At 35.0% G+C, this 23,336-nt stretch overlaps 1 protein-coding gene across 4 annotated transcripts in view; it reads left to right on the forward strand.

The window, feature by feature from the left end:
* The window catches only part of LOC109049359 (cyclin-Y), a 46,458-nt gene that overhangs the window by 22,123 nt on the left and 999 nt on the right, over positions 1–23,336 (forward strand). The window contains exons 2-11 of one of the 4 annotated variants that reach the window (XM_042751596.1): positions 12,463–12,537; positions 13,041–13,061; positions 15,523–15,557; positions 16,301–16,324; positions 16,666–16,769; positions 17,301–17,336; positions 17,671–17,728; positions 17,809–17,928; positions 21,416–21,582; positions 22,690–22,852. In XM_042751596.1, the coding sequence (XP_042607530.1) occupies positions 12,463–12,537; positions 13,041–13,061; positions 15,523–15,557; positions 16,301–16,324; positions 16,666–16,769; positions 17,301–17,336; positions 17,671–17,728; positions 17,809–17,928; positions 21,416–21,582; positions 22,690–22,852 (803 nt within the window). The remainder of the gene's footprint in view (positions 1–12,462; positions 12,538–13,040; positions 13,062–15,522; positions 15,558–16,300; positions 16,325–16,665; positions 16,770–17,300; positions 17,337–17,670; positions 17,729–17,808; positions 17,929–21,415; positions 21,583–22,689; positions 22,853–23,336) is intronic. The other 3 variants (XM_042751599.1, XM_042751597.1, XM_042751600.1) reach the window with 3 other exon arrangements.

Raw genomic sequence — 23,336 nt, forward strand, 5'->3', positions numbered from 1 at the left:
ATAAAAAGCATCTCTAATTAATTGATTTTATGTAAAACATTTTTTATTTATTTATTTATTTATTTATTTTTTTAAATACTGTGTATTTAAATTTTTCTGCTAAATAAAAAAAAAATCTTTTTTATTTTTTTCTGGTAAATATTCCTTAAAAATTATGTTTTAATAATGATTTTATTTTTAGTTGTAGTACTATCATTACATTAAGTAATATGTTTCTGTCACAGTCTCTTCAGGTTAAACAGAACTTTTATTTTGACGGGTTACTGTAAAGACCTTTAAGTTTCCATTTGTATACATGAAAGTGTTTTTTTTTTTTTTTTTTTTTTTTTTATAAATGGTAATGTTATTATGATTATGACTCTGAGATAAGTTCCAGAGATTGTTCATGTGTTCATTCATTTTGAGGCCTGAAACACCGGGAGCGTCACACGCCCTTCAGTATGTGTAGTAGAAAACGAAAGTGTGCGTTTGCGCCATTCATTCACACAGAGACACACAGAACATACAGGATTTATATTTAAACAGTCTTTTTGCAACTTAATATTCACATATACACTAGTCCATATCACGTTCTGATTTAAGCGTACTGACCTACTTTGAATTCATCCATCCAAAATTAGGCAAATTATGTGACATTTCAAATTAATTTAAATTTACTTATAATTAAATTTTGTAATAAGTTACACATTTAGTTTTTGATGACTGGATCCTGCATTTCCCTCAACATTTTCTGCATTGCAGAAATCGTAGAGCCCTTTTTAGGAGTGTTTCTGTGGGAAAGTTTGCCTATTCATCCAGTAGAGCATTTGTGAGGTCAGGCATTGATGTTGGATGAGAAGACCAGGCTCACAATCTCCATCCAGTTCAGCCCCAAAGGTGTTCGATGGGGTTGAGGTCAGGGCTCTGTGCAGGCCAGTTCAAGTTCTTCCACACCAAACTCATCCAACTGTGTCTTTATGAACCTTGCATTGTTCACTGTGGCCTTGTTTCTCTTCACTGGAAGTAAGGGGCCGAGTCCAACCCCTGAAAAACAGTCCAATAGCATTATCCCTCCTCCAGCAAACTTTACAGCTGACACAATGCATCCAGGCAGGTAACATTCTCCTGGCATCCATCAAACCAGACTCGCCCATCAGACTGACAAACAGGGAAGCATGATTCATCACACAGGTTTCCACTGCTCCAGAGTCCAGTGTCAGAGTACTTTACACAACTCCATCCAGTGCTTTGTACTTGATGTGAGGCTTGCCTGCAGCTGTTCAGCCATGGAAACTCATTCCACGAAGCCCCGTCACACAGTTTTTGTGCTGATATTATTGCCAAAGGTAGTTTGGATCTCTTCAGCAGAGCGTTGGTGACTTTTACGCACCATGTGTCTCATGGTATGTTCCAATACTTTTGTCCATATAGTGACTCATTAGTGATCTCGAAATATGGTCAAATCTGAAATGTTATACACATAAAGTGACCAAATACAGTAGATGTTTGCTCATAGAGATGTACAGAGGCAGTGCTGTTGGCTGAACCATTAATAGAGAGCAAGTCCGCTATCCTTTATCTGGCGTTTCCATGGTACTGCTGCCCAGGCGACAGGCGAGGACGCAAAGACAAGACAGAACAAAGTATTAACACTGGCTAATTACTGCTCTCCACCCAGCTGAACACTCAAACACACACACACACACACCATCATCCATATCCATCTGTCAGGATACACCACATATTTACTTGATGTGGTAGTTATCCACGTCATTGCACATTATAGCTTATGAATATCTCACTTTCAAAAGAATGATGGCCCTTTTGAATTGCAATAAATGTTTCAGAGACTGTTTTTGAGAGAATCTCGTGAATTACAGACTGTAAGGTTTATGCAGAGGAGCTGTTTGAATGAAGCCTCGGTTCTCTCTGGTGTAGGAAGCACAATTGACTTTCCTTCCTCTCTAATGGCTGCAGTGCGTCAGCGTGTTCACAGCGCGATCCTTTGATTTATTTAACCCTTTCTGAAAAGCACTGCTGGAGATGAGGAGGGTGTTGGCCGTTCTGCTGAGAATAAGTGTGTGGTTTGTATCCCGATGCAACCACATACGCTCCTCTGCTCTTTTCTTCATTTTCATTAAAGGAATAGTTGACCAATATTCAGTTTATGTGATCACTTACTTACTGTCATGCAGCTTCATACCTGCATGATTTTTCTTTCTTTTGTGGAGCACAGAAGTTTAGCAGAATGCTCAAGCTGCACTTTTCCATACGATGAAAACATACAGTGACTGGGACTGTCAGATCTGGTGTTTAGCGTTATTGATGTACTATTTATAGCATTTATTTTTATATTTTTAAGTTAAGGAATTTTGTTATGAGTATAGTAGTAGTAGTAGTAGTACTAAATAATTTCTGTATTTCTTATTTAATTTATTTTTATTTCAATACTTTTTTTAATAGTTGTATTAATTAAACTTTTAGTTACACTGTAAAAAAAGATTGTTTTACAATTTAATTTTTAGTTTTAGTTAATGCCATCAAACTCCAAGAAAAGAGGGAGTAAAAAGACCAAAATCTAAGTTATAACTTGATTGAAAATATGAGCACTATAGTGGACAGTAGGATGTTTGGTTAATATCATACAATTTAAGATTTAAATTGTGGTCTTGCTGCTTGAAAATATGAAAATAGAAAATTTCTAATGTGACTAAGCCTTAACTTATTATTATTATTATTATTATTATTATTATTATTATTATTATTAAAGAAGTTGCTTATGCTCATCAAGGCTGTATCTATTTGATCAAACATACAGAAGAAAAAAAAATTGTGAAATATTATTGCAATTTAAAATACCAGTTTTCTATTTTAATATGCTTTAAAATATAACTTATTCCTTTAAAGCAAAGCTGAATTTTCAGCATCATTACTCCAGTCTTCAGTGTCCCATGATCTTTCAGAAATCATTCTAATATGCTTATTTATATTCAGTGTTGGAAAGTTGTGCTGCTTAATAATTAATTATTTTTTTCAGGATTCTTTGAAAAATAAAAAGTTAAAAAAGAACAGTGTTTATTCAAAATATATATATATGTTTGTTACAATATACATTACTATTCATAAGTTTAGGGTCAGTAATTTTCTTTTTTTTTAAAGAAATTAATAATTTTATTAATCAAGGATGTATTAAATCGGCAAAAAGTGATAGTTAATATTTATATTGTTAGAAAATATTTCAATTTCGAATAAATGCTGTTCTTTTTTCTTTTTTTATTTATCAAAGAATTAAAGAAAAAAGTATCACATTTAAAAAAAAATAAGCAGCACAAGAGTTTCATTACTGATAATAAATCAGTATATTAGAATGATTTCTGAAGGATCAAGTGTCACTGAAGACTGGAGTAATGATGCTGATGAAAATTCAGTGCTGCGTCAGAGAAATAAATTATATTTTAAAGAATATTAAAGTAGGAAACTGATATTAGAAATTGTAATAATATTTCACAATATATATTGTATACATACATATATATATATATATATATATATATATATATATATATATATATAAAATATTACTGATCCCAAACTTTTTTTCATTCATTCATTTTTGTCAAACAAAGCAGCTTGGACTTTCAGCAACACCTCTCCTTTTGTGTAACACAGAACAAGTTTGCAACTACATGAAGGTTAATAATAATGACAGAAATACATTTTTAATGAAATAACTTTTTAATGATTATTAGACTTTCAAAGCCCTCTTTCCATGTCATCTGCAAAGCTAAAATGGATGAGGTTTTGGCCCAATCTGTTCTACTGCCTTCCTTCAGTTTAAGACTTCCCAGACCATCCCGTGTGCACACAATTGTGCCGTGTTTTCTTTTTATGCAGAGCACCATTGTTTACACAACAGCTTTCAATGACCACCAAAACATTACATCCATAGAGAGGATATGATGTCGTCTCCTGACAGGAATTAGGCTCAAAGGAAGTGTGATTGGGGCATGTGGCAGGCCACAGATGGCTCGTTTGCATCAGATAATGATTCAAACAGAAATACCATCACCATCCAACTGTCTGTCCCATTAGACTTTGGGCACGGGTTTGAAGATGCAGACACAATCATATTTGATTTATCGACAATCCTAGCACGCATGCACTGGAATAACTATTTGTGCAGTGTAAAGGTTCAGTGCAGGATTACAGTGAGGAAACAGCACTCGTCTCGGTCTCTATGTCACTTCCTGTCGTCTGAGGATGTTGTTTGCTGTTTGTGTTGAGTGACCACCCTGTGTGTTTGTGTGTGTCCATTTTAGCCTGTTGAGGACCCCTGTTGTTATTGTTAACTAAAACTAAATCTACGAAAGGTTTTTGATAATTGAAATAAAGCTGAAATGAAATGAAATATTAATGTAAAATGTAAATGTAAATTAATGTAAAACTTAAATCTAAAAATCTGAAACGAAAATAAGGAATGTTTTAGCATGCTAATGTTGAGTGTTGTTATTGTTAACCAAAATTAAAACCAGTAAAGAATGAATTAGTCAATTGAAAATGTAAAAAAAAAAAATAATAATAATAATGTAAAAACTGAAGTATAAAATGATATTGTAAAGGAATATTGCTGAGGTAAATTGCTTAAGTTGAATTATTAAGATGTATTTATATAAATATATAAATCTAAAATAGACATAAAAAAACAAAAACAAATGAAGACCCAAACGAGAACCTAGTAAAAAGACCAGAAGCACATAAAATGACTAAAACTTGAACTAATTAAAATGAAAAATTAAAATCTACAAGTTAAAACACGTTTTCAAATATTTACAGTTCTATAACAGTTTATAAATAATAAAATAATGACGTTTAGGATGTGAGGAAGGTGGGGTGTTTAGAAATGCTTTTCGATTAATCTTTTCTGTGAATCTGTCAATCTTTTTCACAAAAAAAATGGTCTGAATGATGTGTTTAACTCAGTTTGACTCACTAACTCAATCATCTGGTTACAGCGGTTTAGATTGATTGTAATCACATGGAAAATAAAGAACAGCACTGCATTTACAGAAATTCATTGAAACAATTGAAAATGAATTTTCATTTTTAAATAAACTTTTCCTTAAACTGCATCAAATAGAAAGAAAGAAAGAAAGAAAGAAAGAAAAAGAAAAACACAAATAAAGACTTCTCTAGAAGTAGCAGATGTTCCCCTTTCTAAAACTCACACTATTTGAGTCAGTGTTGTTAAGACCATTCAAAGAAACAGATTGCAGTTTCATTCTGTGCCTGAAGTGCTGTAGAAATCCACACTTCACCTTTAACTCTGATGATGGAGATGGATGGCTTTGTTGATGTTATGATGGGCTTCATCTTGTCTGTGCTGTGTTTCAGGCACATCTCATTTAGTTTCATTAACTTCCCACGTCGTTTCCGGGGCTGGGAAGCAAATCGAGTTTTTTCTCGTGTACCAGCCAGGAGAAAAAAGAAATCAAGGAACAAAGTCCAGTTTAAAGTGGCATTTCTTTTCTTCATGGCAGGGATCCAAATGGAATGCACTGGCTATGATTTAATTGGAATTTTTAATACTGAATGCTGTGCAGTGTATACTACTAATATACATACGGGGCGTCATGCATTTATTGTTTTTGAGCAGGCACGAGTGAATCGGGTTGGGGTAATGTTAGTGTAATCTGTTAACTATATGCAAAAAAACAGGTCTTTTTACTTTAGTATCAGATATGGGTGTCATGTCATAAAATATTTTTAATAACGTGAATTTAATAAATACATTTTAAGTTTCTAATACTAACTTTAGGCTAACACTTTCATTGTACAGAATGAGAGCAAAGATCACTACATTATCAAAGAACATTATCATTGACTTAAGTCTACCCAGAGCTCTCGAAAACTCCCATTACAATCCCTGAAGCTGTTTGCACTGTGAAATGAATTATGCACATCTGCTCTTATTTGTTTCTGATGAGAGAATTAATTCACTAGAGAGCAGAATTCAGTCAGCAAGCCAAACACTGGTATTTCAGTGACTCGTCTGAACGCCTCTGATTGGCCATTGCATTCATAAACTCAACAGAATAGTTCTGAGGCGCAGAAAACACCGGATCATGAGCTGATCGCATGAACAATGTAAAACACGCAGTAAAAAAAAAAGAAAAAAAGCCTTGATGAAGGGATTCAGCCATGTTGTGCTTACGGTTTTAGTTCGTTTGACAGAAAATGTGACAAAGCATAATGGCTCAAAACAAATATATTTTAAAAACTTTTATTTTGCCCGGAAGACCTGTTGTTTCATATCGTCATGCAACCACGATAATAATGAGACCTTTTTGATATTGCGATATCGATAATATCGCTACATATATATAGTATACAAGGATGTAACTATATATATATATATGAATAATGAAAATTACAAAAGCATGTAACAGAACTAATTAAAAATTTAAAACTGAAAATTAAAAAATCGAAGCTAATTCAAAATATTTATAAATACTATAATATGCCAATAAAATATTATTAATTGATAAGCAATGATAAGCATAGTAACAGTGACTCTTATCTTAGGGGCTGTTTATGCGAAACTCTTTTTAACTAGAAACGGAAAGCATTTTATGCATTTTGGACGTTTGTTTACACGACAACAGCATTTTGGGGCCCTAAAAACGCAAATTTGTGAAAACGGGTTTCAACGTGCAGGTTTTTAATAGCGATAATATTAATGTCTCTTTGTAAACTACAAAAATATGAATTTGTGAAAACGGTGATGTCATACACTTGCGTATTATGTGTTTAGTCTATAGGTCCGTGCAGAGTTACTGGCCTGGCATGCATAATACAGCATTCTTAGTTGGTTGTGTGGATCCATGAGGATCATTTTGACAATCTATTGTTATATATAGACTTGTCTATATGCAAAACCACAAAGGAAAAACTTCCATTTTTCATTCATTTGCTGTTGTGTGAAAGTACCCTTAGCAATCAGCAGTGAAATGGAGTTGATCATCTCTGTTCATGCTCTCTCAGACTCTGTTAGTGAAGAGTCAAGATGTGCAGAGACAGAGAAGCAGGCTGGTGTGTTGTGAGAGTTGAGCGAGTTCAGTGAGATGTCTGTCAGCATCAGCGCAGAGCTCACTGAACACCTCCATTATGCTGCATGTGCTCTCAAACGCTGTTCCCTCAGAAATCTCACACCCTGGAGACTTTAAAGTGCACAGAACTGGAAGTTAAGAAACGTTCTGGTCCTTCAATTTTAAAAGCAAATCACAATTGTGTTTAGAAAAATAATAACTTACAAAGGAGTTACATGCACGTGAAGCATTTCAGAGGGTTAAATGTACTTTTTTTGTTCTTGTTAAGTGATAATATTAATAATGTATATTAATATATTTACCTGTAGTAATATTAAAAGTTTCTAAAATTGCTATTAACATTATATTGTTAATAATGTTATGTTTTTAATATTGGGGTTATTGGGTTACTATATTTTATCCTCAGATACAAAAAAATGTAGTAGAGAACTTGGTAAATATATGACATTATTATAAAATTTATGTATTTAAGGTTGATTCTACATTATTTGGGATTTCATTGTGTAATAACCTTTAATGATAACAAGTTTTAATGTTAGAATTAATGTAAAAATGTGATTGATCACCGAAAACTGCAATAATCAATTGAAAAAATAAATATCACTTTCAGCTCAAAATAGAACGTGTGTCGGATCATGTTGAACTTTTTTTTTTTTTTTTTTTTTTTTTTTTTTCAGTTGTGGCCAAAATTGTTAGAACACTTGGTATATTTAAGAGGTTTCGGTTGTTTTTGTTGAATTGGCCATTACAATACCCACAAAACAAACTATTTCCAGAACTACCTGCGATGGAAGGAATCTGCTGGAACATTGAAAATGATGGACTGGACCCTCAAAGTCCAGACTTCAGTCCCATGGAGGAAATTCAGGGCTAGTTGGAAAATAAACTGGACAGATCTATTGTACATTCAAAGGAAAGAGTTTGGATTGAGTTGCAGAAGGCATGGGTTAACATTAGTGCTGAAGTTCTCAGGAAATATATTAACAGAGAGATGTGCTGCTGTAATTGCTGCAGAAGGTGGACATACCAAATATTAAAGTTAAAGGATACAAACATACGACTCACTTCATCTGATATTTGTTGTGCTCAGAGCAACCATCTGCATGTTCCATGAACATTATGAAATGAATTCATGTTTTGAAGGCAAAAAGGTCAATATTTTTAGATGTGAAGTGTTCTAAAAATTTTGGCCATCACTGTATTTATTTATTTTTATTTTTATATGTTAATGGACAAGTTGATCTGATTTCCTGTGATAAGTCCGCCACTGACTGAAATGATTGTGTGAGATTGGTGTGTTAATATAACAGACCTCTAAACTGGGGAAAAGAGGGATGTCAATGAAAAAGGGCAGCTATGTCTTCATAAAAGAGGAAGTACATATTTCACAACTTCCTTGAGTAGCTCATGTGACAAGTAGACTTTTCTGATCCTATCATGTGGTTCTGTGTCAGTGTTTGGTAATTGCGTATAATGTGAAGGTGGCACTTTTCACTGAGGTGTGTGTGTGTGTGTGTGTACGTGTGTGTACGTGTGTGTACGCTGTGGGCGTGATGCCCAGAAACTCTCCTGTTATCATGTCTCTGACACCAGCTGTGCCAAACTCAAACACACACACACACACACACACACACACACACACACACACACACACTCACTCTTTTATTACTTTATTTTCATCTTGTTGTTTTGGTTGTGCAAGTTTAACCACCTTTTCTTTTTAAATGACTTTTGCAAATAAGTTTATTTATCTCAATGTTTAGATAAAAGTTGCTTTTAGTTTATTTTTTTTTATTTTATTTTTTTTCTTAAAGGGATAGTTCAACATTTATTTACATGACCTCGATAATTTTTGATGACGTAATATATTGCCCATTATATTTACTTAAAAATGAATGTCACCGTGTTTTTTACATTCCGCTTGCGCCTGTTTCTTTTGCAGCTTCTTGTACATAACGTGGTGTAGTCATGAGGCGCTAGATCAAATATAAAAAATGCTTCTACAAACAAAGTTTCATCTGAACATATGGCCTTGTTTAGGGATCTGTGTCTTTGTGCATACAGACATCTGAATGCTAAGTAGTATTTGTGTTTCAGCAATAGTGTGCACCCTTAATTTACAGAGAAAAGAACATCAGGGAACAAATATGTAAATGGAAAAATCTCCATACGAGTTCTTTGTGCAGTTTCTACTTGTTGCTTTGTTTTTTTTTTGTTTTTTTAAGAAAATGTTTGTTTACTATTTAATCAGGTTTTTTAAGGTATCTAATATTTTGATACTTAATTTCCATTATCTAAATATTCTTAAAAATAAAAAGTTTGTTGTCATTTGGAAGTATAGGCCTTCTTGCATTATTATTCTGTTACATTATGATCATATATTCAGAGGCATAAAATGGTCTTTAAAATGACAATAATATTGCTTATTGTAATTATTTTTGGGGCAATATATCGCACAACAAAAAAGTTGGACATTTATCATAATTTTAATTTAGTTTAACTTGCTGAACTAAAATAACTAACAGAAATATAAATGTAATGAAAACTATAGACATAGTAAAGAAACAAAAACTAATGAAATTACAACAAAACTAAAACTTGAACAAAAATTTCAATGAAAATGGAAAAGATAAAATGAAAATGGAAAATATAAAAAATAGAAATGTTTAACTATTAAGAAAACTATAATACTATTTCAAATGACACTAAAATAAGTAATTTTAGCATTTTTTAAAAAAAAAGGAAAATTAAAACATTATTTTATTATAGGATAAGATGTGTTAAAAATGACACAACCTGTTTTGCTATTTGTTGTTAGCTATTTTTGTTTTGATTTTTTTTTAGACAACTTTCTGGTGAAAATGTGGGTATCATAAAAATAATAATCTATCAGTTTATCATGGAATGCTTATATTGATCACCCCTTACTGCAAATGTATAAAAAATGTGCTTGTGTTGCATAGTCAGGTAGACTGTCTTCAGGAAGCTCTTTTTACAAAAAAACCAAAGCATCTGTCTGATTCTGCACAAACCTTCCATACACATAGAAGATGGATGTGTGCAGAATGTTCTGCCCATGATGCATTAGTGAGCAGCCATTGGCCGTTCTCTTCATGTGGCTTTGCTTTTCTCTGCTGTTTCTGGAGTGTGTTCTCTCTCTCGCACGCACACACACACACACACACACACACACACACACACACACACACACACACACACACACACACACACACACACACACACACTGATGGCAGGCAGAGAGAGTGCAGGGCCGAATGCAAGCCTGTACTGAGCTCTGCTGCCCTCATTCATCCTCATGTTTTATAAGCATGTGTAATATACTAATAAAATATTAATTATATTACTTAATACAATAACTCAAATAACTCAGCTGAACTGATTCAATCGATTAGACATCCTTTTGTTATTTAAATGTAATTAAACCATTAAAAAAAATAACTTGGACACTTGGAACTTTAATACATAAATGAATCTTATTTTATAGGGTCCTAAACAGTTTTGCACATGCTTTAAAGATGTTCTTGACATGTCTGTGTGAAAGCTGTAGTGTGTTTGTTGGAGTGTGTCCTGAGTGTGAGGAAGTGCTGGGCTGTTCAGATCAGACCCCCTCCGAACACTCGAGACCCTCTTCACAATATACAGAGGGTGGGTCACAGGAAGAGAGGAAATGACTCAATCCCATGGAAAACTCTACTGTTACCACATGTTCTGCCATGAGTGTGCACTTTTTTTCAATAAGACACATTAATATTAAAGCATATGTGTCCAGCATCTCTGAGACCGGCAACACATTCACCGTTCTCTGCTTTCCTTTCCTGTTTTCATCCATCTTCCACCTCTCTCTCCCACACGGCTCCATCTTTTATTAATTAGTCTTTCCTCCTCACCCCAGAGTGCTCCATACGTCTCACAGTCGAGGCTCCTTTGAGATTCAAGTGGCTCTTTCGCATAAAAGACGCTGCTTCAAAAGACTGGAAACACAATGCAGCAGCCGTTTCTGAGCCAGGTTTCACTGTCCCTGAGTTTGTTACCGATTTCACAAATCTCAGTGCGCATGATGCAGCTGACCCCCGAACACTGAATTAGAAATAAAGATGCTGTGCTTTAGGATCGGCTGTTTCGGCTTTAGAGGCTGTGAACTTGGGGTTCCTAGTTTCCTGGTCAGGGTGTGTGCCTCAGCTCTTTCCTCTGATGACATCATGCGTGTGTGTGTGTGTGTGTGTTTTTGTGTGTTTGTTGTTTGTTTGTGGTTCAGGGTGGAAATTTGTGGGAAAACTGAGCAGAAGGGAAGTTTCAAGTGTATGTATCTACGATGACGAAACAAAAAGTTTCAAGTGTATGTATCTACGATGACGATATATATATAATATAATATATAATAAAATAGAATATAATTAATTATATAATATAAAGATAATATATATATATAATAGAATAATAAAAATAAAATAGAATTAATTAATTAATTAATTCAAGTCTCTCTGTTGGTGATGACTGAGTATTGGTGGCAGACAAAATAAATATTACTATAAGCTAAATACAAATATAAAGCAAATACAATATGTATATTGTAGTATATATTACTGTAAAATTAAATAAAATCTAATGGTGGAGTAAGGGTTGTAGTCTAACTGTCCTTGGATCCCATAATCACTAGGTCTGCCCCCTAGTGTTGCCATAATCCCATAACATGGTAATAACATACTATTTTTACAGTACTTATGCTGTGCACAGTATAGACATTTTCATTATGAAATGATTATTAAAATACATCAAACACAATTTATTTTTCCTACAAGTAAGTACAGTGGTGTGACAGTATCAGACAGTATAGTATTATTAATATTATTTTTATTATTATTATTATTATCACGTAAAATCTAAATATTATATTATATAGTTATATTCGACAAAATAGTTTGATTCTTGCTTTGGCAATCAACTCAAATTTTATGTATTTTAAATTGAAGGGCCAACATAACTAAAACTGAAATTTAAAAAAAAAAAAAAAAAATAGTGAAAAATTAAAGCTAAATATATTTTAAAAATGACCAAAATCAAATGATCAAAGCTTTAATCAGAATGAACACTGAAAATATGGAAAGAAATTCAAAATAATAAATACTGTAATAGTATAAACATTATACATAAATGACACTGTTCTCAACACATCTAATTCTTTCACACAACTCTGTATTTCAATGCTATGTGTACGTGTTGTGGCTCGTCTGACTAAATGTTTTCAGTCATTCTGTCAGAAATATAAGATTCTTTTTTGGTTTGTTCTAGTAATACAAGAATAGTAACAGAAGCCTCACTCTTAAATAATAAATCCTCTCTCTGCTTCTCTCCTCAGAGCTCAACATGGAGTACAATCCTTCAGAACACCCGCGCACCAGCACCATCTTTCTCAGCAAGTCTCAAACAGACGGTGAGAGACTCCATGTCTTCTGACTCACAGGATGAGTGGAGCGGTCTCCCCTGAGGCCTGGACGCTGGAGGGGAACGTTAATTAAAATGAAACCGCGGTCAGGATGGCTTCAGCCTGATCCAAACGAATCAGGAGCGACCTCACAGATGGTCCTGACTCAGTCAGACCAAACATTCCCTCCTCGGAGAAGACTTGTAATAATAGTTTGGTTTATCATGATAGCCCTGGGTGATGATACTTTGTTAACTGTCAGCTCTTCTCAGCGGGTCATATTTCTACCCAGGCTAATCTTATGATATTAGTCTTGTTTCTCAGTGAATTGTTAGCGTAATGTTTTGTGACTCTGGTCTCGCAGACATCTTGTGATTCTAGTGACATTATGAAGGGAAAATTCAGTGAAATAAACAAAATTAGTGGCGTGTGAACTGTAGAGTCAAGAATAAGTAACCGCCGGCCTTGTTATCCATGCTCAGATTTAATTTAGAAACCTTTTTGTTTTTCAGTTCTTTTACCCAACAAGAAAGGTACGTTTGATCTCGGCCTGTTTGTTAGTCTGCTGCTGTGTTGTGCCGAAGCTTTCTAGATTCAAAATGTCTTTAGTTTGACTTTATGTTGCAAGCTGTTATTTGTTCAGGAAACTTCTTCGAAGCGTTAGCATGCTAAGCTACAAGCTACTCCATTTAACTGCACTGAAGCTACACTTTTGTAGTTAGCTATGCTAAAAGCTAACCAAAAGTAGCTAACTATATTGAAGCTGCTAAATGGGGCAACAGATTAACTTCACAGAGCAGTATTTTCAGACATGCATGTTGACAATGTCTGTGAATCTGTGCCATGTGTCTGGCTGCGCAGCTGTTTGTTTAGAATCATGTGCGCTTTTCTGTCATCTGTAGGTCTCTAGTGCTGAAGTTTAAATTAATATTGATGAAAAATATTCAAGCTGCTAATATATGAAGGTTAAAGTGAGTCATACAGTAGCTTTCATATTTGTGTGTGTGCGTAAGGGGCTCCAGGGACTTTGATAAAATGTCTATCCCACATGACCACACACACAATGCCTCTTCATTTTCACCTGCAGTCTCAGTTTGTTTTCTGGGTCAGGCTTTTAACACATCACCTGTCAGTCAAAGTAACTGGCCCCCGCCACAGATACAGTAGTGATCGTTAAAAATGAAATGCAGTTTAGTCACTGTGGTAAGGTGAATCATTTGGGTGCTAATGGAAATTATCTAGTGGGTAAGATGTCTCAGAGGTCTCTTTTGTTTCATTCAAGCAATTAAACTACCAGACAAACCAAAACGACATCAAAGAAAAAAGATGTGCTTGACCACACCGCAAATAGCGTTAGGTAATGTTCACATTGTAAACGTAATTTGAAAAACCGAAAACTGAAATTCGGTGCTTTTTCCGGTACTTTTTCAAAAAAAGTCAATAAAAAGTCCAAACCTTTCAATTTCAGCTTTTTCTTATTTATTTAGAAATTTTACACACTAGACAAAATAATTATGTCAAAAATAATAATATTCTGAAAGTTCACTTGGTTTAGTATGATTATTTTATTATTTTGCAGTGTAGGTTTGATGAAGTGTGCTAAAAACAAACATTTTTCACAGTCTTCGAAACTGAGCCACAACCTTATCAGTTTGTACGTAAAGAATTTATTGAATTCATCAACTCATTCATCACGAAAGACATCAAATTTTGAGTTTTGTACTGGCAAACTACTACTTTAGACCCGATTCCCCATGGATTTAGAGGACAATTACTCCTAGTCGCCCCCTGTCATTTATAAAAATATTACAATGGTGAGCGTGAAATGTATAAACACCTCATCCGTTTGGGGAGGTGCACACGCAGTTAGCGGAGGTTCTCGAAGCGGAGCTAGGAGCTTCAAGAATGAATAAAGTTTTGTTGATTACTTTTTGAAAAAACAGAGCAAACGGAAAGAGACAGTGTGATCTATATTATTATGGCTCTCTATATAAAGCATACGGACTGTATTAGCGTCACAGAAAGACAAACATTTTGCTGAAAACGCAGAATACATCCATCATAGGATGAAGTCATTATGTATATTATACAAATATAATGTGATTTTATGGAAAATTATGTGAGTAGTGTGGCAGGATTTTGAACAGCATCGCTGTATGTGTGCATTAAACTTTGTTCCACAGAGACCAACGATGGCAAATAAATAGAAAGGTTTAAGAAGCTTTAAGAGAACAAATGACATTTGAAAGTCTAAACCCTTGGCAAACATCACCAGCACTGTTTAATAGGTTGTGCAACTGCTGCATGATAATTTTAGTAAAAAAAAAAAACCTTTACTAATTTATTTAGTTTTCATTCAAATTTGATTTAATTTGATTTCATTAAAATGAAGGTACAAATTAAGTACAACATGGTCATGATGTACTAAAATGAGGGAACAAATTTAGTTTTAATTTAAATAAAACAAGGCAACGAATTAAAAAAAAAAAATGAGGAAACAAATTCTTTATTTGTGGCCACAATAGATTTTTGTCTGAATATCATGTGCATGGTTCTATAGTTAAGAGAGAACACAACTCTTGCTTAAATGCTTATAAAGACATTTTATCGCTTATAACTTATGGAGAGAAATAGTGCAGACAATGTACAATGATGAAATGTCCTAGCATGCATATGTCGTGCACCTTAACACATGCAAAAAACTGCAGTAACTGTTTGCATCAAAACTGAAGTATACTTTGGGTTAATTATTTTTTTCTTGGCTAGAATAACCCCCAAATTGGACCAGACTTCATGCTGATAGTCAAAGCTCTCTCTAAGAGACTAACCAGCAAGATTTTTTAGAGAAACATTAAGGACAGTTTAATTAAAGTTCATTTTCTTTTTCATCTCCCTGGCACCCCCCCCCCCCCCCCTCTGGCCTTTGTCTTTTTGTCTGTCTCTAATTAACTGTAGTGACTGCTAGTGTTATTAATTATGCGTTTCTTTTTACAGTTCGGGAAAAACGGAAAAGTCTGTATGTCAACCATGTAAGTATCAGCAGCCATGTCATTAGTAGATTTGTTTTCTGTTTCTCATAATGCTTGTGTCTGTGATGAAGATGTCTCCCCACTTGTCACAACACCCACAGAACTAATCATGTCCCACACTCAACCACATGAGAATGCAGGAACCAGTGTTGCATGAGTCTCTGAGCTTGTGTTGCATTATTAACAGTATTGCTTTTCTGTTCTACTCTTGTTCATTCTATGTAAATGTTGTAAAGAAATAGTTCACCCAAAAATAACAATTTGCTGAAAATTTAACCTCAAGCCATCCAAAAAGAAGAAGAGTTTGTTTCTTCATTGGAATGAATTTGGAGAAATATAGCATTACATCACTTGCTCATCAATGGATCCCCTGCAGTGAATGGGTGCCGTCAGAATAAGAGTCCAAACAGCTGATAAAAACCTCACAATAATCCACACCACTTTATCAGCTGTTCGGACTCTCACTCTGACGGCACCCATTCACTGCAGAAGATCCATTGATGAGCAAGTGATGTAATGCTAAAATTCTCCCAATCTGTTCAGATGAAGAAACAAAATCATCTACATCTTGGATGGTCTGAGATTGGCTACATTTTCAGCGTATTTTCATTTTTAGGTGGACTCTTCCTTTAATATGCATGGCTTGATTTTCTTCATTTAATTACTGCATGCTATTCATACACAATTTGCAATGAATAGCTTTTGTTTTGTTCCTATTTTAATGTCTTCTATTACTTTGCAAGTTAACACACATTGCGGAGTCAAAGGTAAATATTTGCTCATTGCTCTGTTTACTTTACTTAAACTATGATATTGTGTCTGTTTTGACATTGTAATGATTTATTTGCATTGTTAATGTTGCCTATCAGTTTGAAATCTTGCATAATACATTACTGTGTTTATATTGTAATGGATTGGGATTCTAACCCACACTAACGCACACACATTAAGCAAGAGTCACTCAGGTATAAATGAGATGATAATGGTTTCTCTGGGGCTGCAGGTGGCCTAATTTTCAGCCCATTTGCTGAAAGTGTGTGTTTGTGTGTATATGTGTTTGCGAATAACTGATATTCTAGTTTGCACTCTGTGTGTCCTTGTCTTTCAGCAACATCCATCTGGCCCAATGAGACGCAAGTACAGCTCCTGTTCGACGATCTTCCTGGACGACAGCACCGTTAGCCAACCCAACCTCAAATACACCATTAAATGGTACTGATTGAAAAGTTTATGATTGGTTTATGACAGATAATTAAATAAGGATGTGCAAAGAAAATTGTATTTCCAAAAGCATGGCTGGAGCCTTCGGAAACTGGGCGTAACAGCTTGTTAATTTGCAGTGTTGAGAGTAATTAGTTACTGTAATTTAATTACTTTTCCCTTGAAAGAGTAAAGTGAGGCATTACTCTTATTTTTTTCTGTAATTTAATTTGCAACGATATCTGTTCTTTGTAAACGAGGCCCCTTGTGGCATTGATTTATCCAGGAATAGTTTTTAAATGACACTTTGCCTGTTTCATCATACATATTCTAGTATGTTTTTGAGTCCATATTATTCACTGATCTGCAGATCGATAAAAAAAGCAGCATATTCTTTTATATGCACATTGCACAGTTAGCGAGGACAATGCAATAGTAGTGCAATACAAAAGATAACTTCTCCTTCAGCTTGAATTTATTTGATGCTTTATCATGTTGACTAGCGTTATATCAGCTTCTTTCTGCTATTTCTTCTGTTTGCAGTGTTTCCCTCGCGATATACTACCACATAAAGAACAGGTATGTTTTTTCAGTTCTCTCTGCAGAGAGATCTATCTACCTGCCTTCCATCCATACTTTTATATCCATCTTTTTCTCTGTCTATGGCTTTCTTTTAAACCTGTAATACCATATAAACTCTCAATGCGTTATATAACCTTCAAACTCCAAGGCTTCAGAGCTACTGAGATATAACTTTTAGACAAGGTTCCGGCAACATTAAAAATTTATCACCACCTTCATTCCCATAGAATTTAATTGAGGGGGTGAACTTTCCTGGTTCTTTATATGAATACAGCGTAGAATAAGTATCAGTCTTCCCTAATCTAATTTCAATTCACCCTTCTCCTTTCAGAAATGTGGATGGGCGAATGCTGTTAGACATTTTTGATGAAAAACTTCATCCGCTTTCAGTAAGTGTTTAGTTTCTGGAGCTCATTTATAAAATGTGTAATAACAAGTTTGAATGTCCTAAAACTTCCTCTTCCCACAGAAATCGGAGGTGCCGTCAGACTATGACAAGCATGACCCAGAACAGAAACAGATCTACAGATTCGTTCGTACGCTCTTCAGTGCCGCCCAGCTCACGGCTGAGTGTGCCATAGTTACTCTGGTGAGTGAAAGGTCATGTGACTTGATGGCGGACAAATGAAAGTTCATCTGTGTCTTTTTGGATTGGCTGGTAACAAGTTAAAAAGGGTTTACCATCAGTGAAGTGGATTTACCATCACTCAGGTGAAAATGGTTGTCATTTTTAGCGCTTTATTAGTGGGCACTAAGCCCAGCAGCTGTCTGAGTGTGACTGTTCATCCTCTGTGATGAAATCCTTCTTTTGAAGCCTCATCCCTTCTCACTTCTCCAACCAAATACCTTCATGAGGTGTCATTAAACAAGTCGTAGACATACAAGGGGCTGTGAATGCTTGAAAAGGGCTTGTGTGTGTGTGTGTGTGTGTGTGTGTGTGTGTGTGTGTGTGTGTGTGTGTGTGTGTGTGTGTGTGTGTGTGTGTGTGTGTGTGTGTGTGTGTGTGTGTGTGTGTGTGTTTAATAGGGTTTTAATCTGTACTGATAATCCAATGGAAATGTAGTCTCGACCTCCGATAGTTCCAATGGACTCTTCACATAGATATTTTATATGAGTTTGGGATCTGTGTCCTGTTATCTGTAGACTGATAGACTGATAGACTTCTCAGATAGACAGATTGTTTGTGTTTCTTTGTTTCTAAATGTAGATTGAGACAGATTGAGCCTGTTCCTTGACCTGTAGGGGGCAACAGGTGCGGAGATGCTGGTAAAAGCTGATTGGCTGTTGCTGGTTGCTTCAGTTATTGAAAGGAAACTATGAGTCACTCACTGCACACAGTAAGCTTCATGGGAGACTGATTGACTTGAAAAATACACTATCAAAGCATTCCCACCCAGATGCCAAATAATAAATCAATTTGTCTTTCCAAAAATTGTTGCCCAAAACAGAAATCTCACTGGGCCAGTTTTGCATTCAAAGTGGACAGACAAATTGACTTTTTAGTTTAGGATACTTGGAAATCTTTGTCATAGTACTAAACAGTCCTCTTAAGCATAATCAGATACATGGAGTAATATTGTATCGCTATTTATTATGACAACAAAACAGTGTTTTTATTGTTGACTAAAACTAAATAATTGTTATTACTTGAAAAAATGCTGAAACAAACATAAAATATACATTATACATACAAAACTTATGTTACCTTGGCAACAAAATAAATTTAAGCTGAAGTACTGCGATTTCTAAAACAAAATCAAAACTGAAATGAAGCTAAACAGAAATATATATTTAAAAAACATATTAATATTAAAAATGACAAAAGCACAAAATCTGAAACTGAAAATAAAAACGGAATTGAAAAATATTCAATTTTAATAAATACGAATAATATAATAGTATATAATTAACACTTATAAAACACTTTATGGTAATTTGCCCTCTTAAAATGTTTATGACTGAATAAAAACAGAATTATGTTTTTGTAGCTCTACTTGGGTTAATGTTTTCTATTAGGCTGCTGACCAATGTCCCTGGAGAGTTTTTGTAGGTTGTTGATTTATAAATTGTAGGTGTGTAATTTGCCCATTTGCTGACACTAGCTCATCTTGAACAGCGTAGAGAAGATAGCTCACAAACAAACTCTCATAAGCACATATTTAATGTACAGCTGCCCACGGGTGAGCCGGAGCCCCCCGATGCAGTGGAAGCAATTAAACGTGTGATTTCTGTCTTACACTTTGTACAAACAAAATTGAGCTCTTATTAGATTTCTTTCCCACTGTGAGAAAACTAATATTATTTGACATTGTTTTCCCCAATTTGTGTGTGTATGTGCATTTGCGCTGCTTAGTGCTTTTTTGCATTGCATACATCATGCGTTTTTCATTTCATAAGGCCTTCTTTGTTCGCCTACATCCATCAGCAGTGTTTATGAATGCTTAAGACGCCCATGGCTATAGCATAATGTCTTACACCACATCAACAGAGCACACACTTACAATTCCACCACTTAATAAGTAATGTTTATAACTTTCCTTTAAAAGTACACAAAGAAATATTATTGGAGTTACTTAGGAAACCAGCACTTTTGCTAGTGATCACACTCATTCTTTGCCATTAAACATATCAATTGCTTTTGACATGTTGCTTGTCCAACAGACAGGAAAAATACCTAGAATCATGTGGCATGTTAAAAAGAGGTGGGCTATTTTTTCATAATGTCTAGTTGCCAAAGCAACAGACTTTAAATTGGATAAAACAGAAATAAGAGCTCGATAATCTACCTGTTCTCCTTCAAAATTCCTGTGGTGTTTAACAGTACGTTTCAACCTTGTGCAGTGTCATAACACAGAGAACCTTTCAACAGACATGGAGAATTTATGAGCACCTCAGGATTCAGGAAGCAGTTTGATCCGAATATATTTTGCTGTCGTCTTTATGGTTTAAAATTGAAATGCCTAAAGGTTTAGAGAAATAATGTATCCGTATGATTTAGGAGTCAGTGGTACAGAGCGAGTTTTTGTTAATCGAGCGTGTATTTCTGCCTTCTTTTTTAAAAATCATGAAATATAGCAAAATTCCAGAGCCAAGATTAACCAAAATCGCTTAATGAGGGGATCTGTCTTATTTTGAAGTACTGAATTCGTTGTCATAGGACTGAACAATCATTTTAAGCATAATCAAATCATTGTAGATGGTTTCAAAACTTTCAAAAAGCAATATTTGTTATTTGGATCCTTATGAACGGGATTCTTAAATTTAATTTCAATGAGGCCCAGTGAGCAGTCAAAGGTAACTTTGTCAAGGTGGTGAAGTGCTGAAGAAAAACCTTAAAGAGAACCAAGCCTAATCCAATTTTTTATTAATATTTCCAAAGGACAGCATGTATATTGAAATCAGCAGGGGGCCCAACACAGATCCGTGTGACACCCCATACGTACTAATGTTAGATTTGCTAGTTCCACGTTTAAACAAACAAATTGGTAACGGTCCATTCTAAACCAGCTTAAGGCATTGCAATTTTCTAATCAATGTAAGAGTATGTCATGATCTATAGTGTCAAAAGCACTAGGCTCGAAGCTCTAGTAAAATTGGAGTGAAATGCAGTCTTGGTCATATACCAGAAGCAACTCATTTGTAATTCTAAATACAGTCTCTGGTCTATGATGGGCCCTGAAACCTGGCTGAAATTCTTAATAAACTTTGCATTTACATAGCACTCCAATGTTTTTAAAGTATTCATGGTACATCTCCAAAAAATTACTTTTCTATAAGTGCTGTTAAAACTGAATGGTGTTCGTTTGCAGTTTTGTTACCAGTGAGGCATCAGGTGTTTTTGTTGGTTGGCTGAGCAAATGTGTTTGTTTGTCTTTCGGCATTCATGCCCCCTGACCTATGTGTCAGTCTTGCAGTAATCACATATTTGCAGTGACGCTGCAGTAACCTTCAAAATCTAAAAACAAACATTGGTTTTAAATTTAAATTTGACTTTATTGCCAAGATGCTTTATTGGCATATTAGTCAAATTTCTTTTATGTTTAACTTAAAATTAATGTACTTTCTTTCTCTGTCAGGTGTATCTGGAGAGATTATCAACATATGCAGAGATTGACATTGGTCCTGCTAACTGGAAAAGAATTGTTTTGGGTGCTATCCTGTTGGCGTCAAAAGTGTGGGATGATCAGGCTGTGTGGAATGTTGACTACTGCCAGATCCTCAAAGACATCACCATTGAAGACATGTAAGTGTGTGTCTCTTGCACCTCTCAATTCAAGATAACATGACAATGCTCTGAGGTGCAAGTAATTTAATACTCTATGTAGGAAAAAAAGCTAGAGTGGCTTTGTTGGTTTTAACAACTTCCATTTTTATTATTGATACTTTGCACCAGTTTCCTTGGAAGCAACACGTATCTTGAACACAATACTTTTGAACACAAGATGAAAACAGTGCTAAAGTTTTATGTAATATTCCAATTTTTCATAAGACACAAACATTTCTAAGATATACGCTGAATTACAGCTGTAAAACGTTTATGATGTAATATATTCTGAATAAAGCAAGTGTTTTATGTTGAACACAGAGGTTAGTGCCCTCCACAAATCATGTACTGTGGTATAATATTCACTTTATCTATTGGCAGCTTTTCTAAGGTTCTAAGAATAAATAGAAATAGTATGTATGATGTTTTTATGACATTCTTTAAAAACTACATCCTAGAGACCTTAAGGTACTACATATATAATATCTCTGAAAGCAAGGTACCAAGAAATTGAGCTGACACATATAAAGAGTGATACTTGAGACTTTCAGCATGTTGTCACATCTGCCCTTTCAACTCCTGCTGAGCACAGTTATTTTAAAGGCCGTCCTGACTAAAGAGTCAGTGTAGGCGGCAGTCATATTGTTCTCAAAGCATACCACAACCAGCACGGAGGACCATAGAGTGTGGGTTTGTGGGTGTGTGTTGCCTTTTTGTTGTCAGAGGCTTCACTGTTAGTTATATTAAGCTGGTCGCTTTCTGCATGCCTTGGAATAATTATGCGGTTGGTAGGAAGGGGTGACAATAGATTGTTTATTTTGAACTTTGAGAAGTTTCATCTGTGGTAAGAAATTTGGGGGTGAATAAAGGAAGATTTTTAATATGGACAGATGATCAGGGCTCGTCTTTTTCAGGATTGTAGTTTTAAAATGAAAAGACATTGATTTTCATTGAAACATGCTAAATCAGAATTTCCTTGAATAGCTAAGCTGTCAAGATTTTCTTTTTGCTTATTTCCACCCACTGACAAATGTCAAAAGGAACATAACGCAGAACTAATTATCTTTGCTTTCTCTCTCCCACCAGGAATGAGTTGGAGCGACAGTTTCTGGAGCTGCTGCAGTTCAATATTAATGTTCCATCAAGCGTCTATGCCAAGTACTATTTTGACTTGCGTTCACTTTCAGAGGCGAACAACCTCAACTTTCCCCTTGAGCCTCTCAGCAGAGACAAGGCCCAGAAACTTGAGGTGAGTGGTCGATACTACTCTAGATCATTAGCACACATTATATAGCATAAGATATTTATTTCAGATTGTCACTCAAGATCTTGTTCATATCCCAGTGTGTTGTGGTTTCTAGGTTTTCATGAGAAGTCCAATATTTCGGCAGATTGTAATACTGAATCTGTTAGCATTGTTCCAGCAAGTTACAAAGAATATGGCAGTAAAATTTGAAAGCTTGCTTTGGTACAGCTTTCACTAAGAAGGGATATCATGACATTTTGTATTGGTCCATTGGTTCAGTACCAGCAGGGCTGAGTAATTACCTCGGCTGAATGCCCATGTGTGTCTTATGCCAGCATTCAGCCTTGATGCTGCCCAATTACAGTCCTGACAAGACTAGGCCTATAATGATGTTAGTTAGTTCAGTTGTGTGTGTGTGTGTGCGCACAGTTGCCTTTGGTGGCGTAATAGCCCACTAGCCCATCTAGAGTCAGTGGTCTGTGGGTGG

The sequence above is a fragment of the Cyprinus carpio genome, chromosome B24, assembly GCF_018340385.1.
Source record: "Cyprinus carpio isolate SPL01 chromosome B24, ASM1834038v1, whole genome shotgun sequence".
Taxonomy (NCBI): Eukaryota; Metazoa; Chordata; class Actinopteri; order Cypriniformes; family Cyprinidae; genus Cyprinus; species Cyprinus carpio.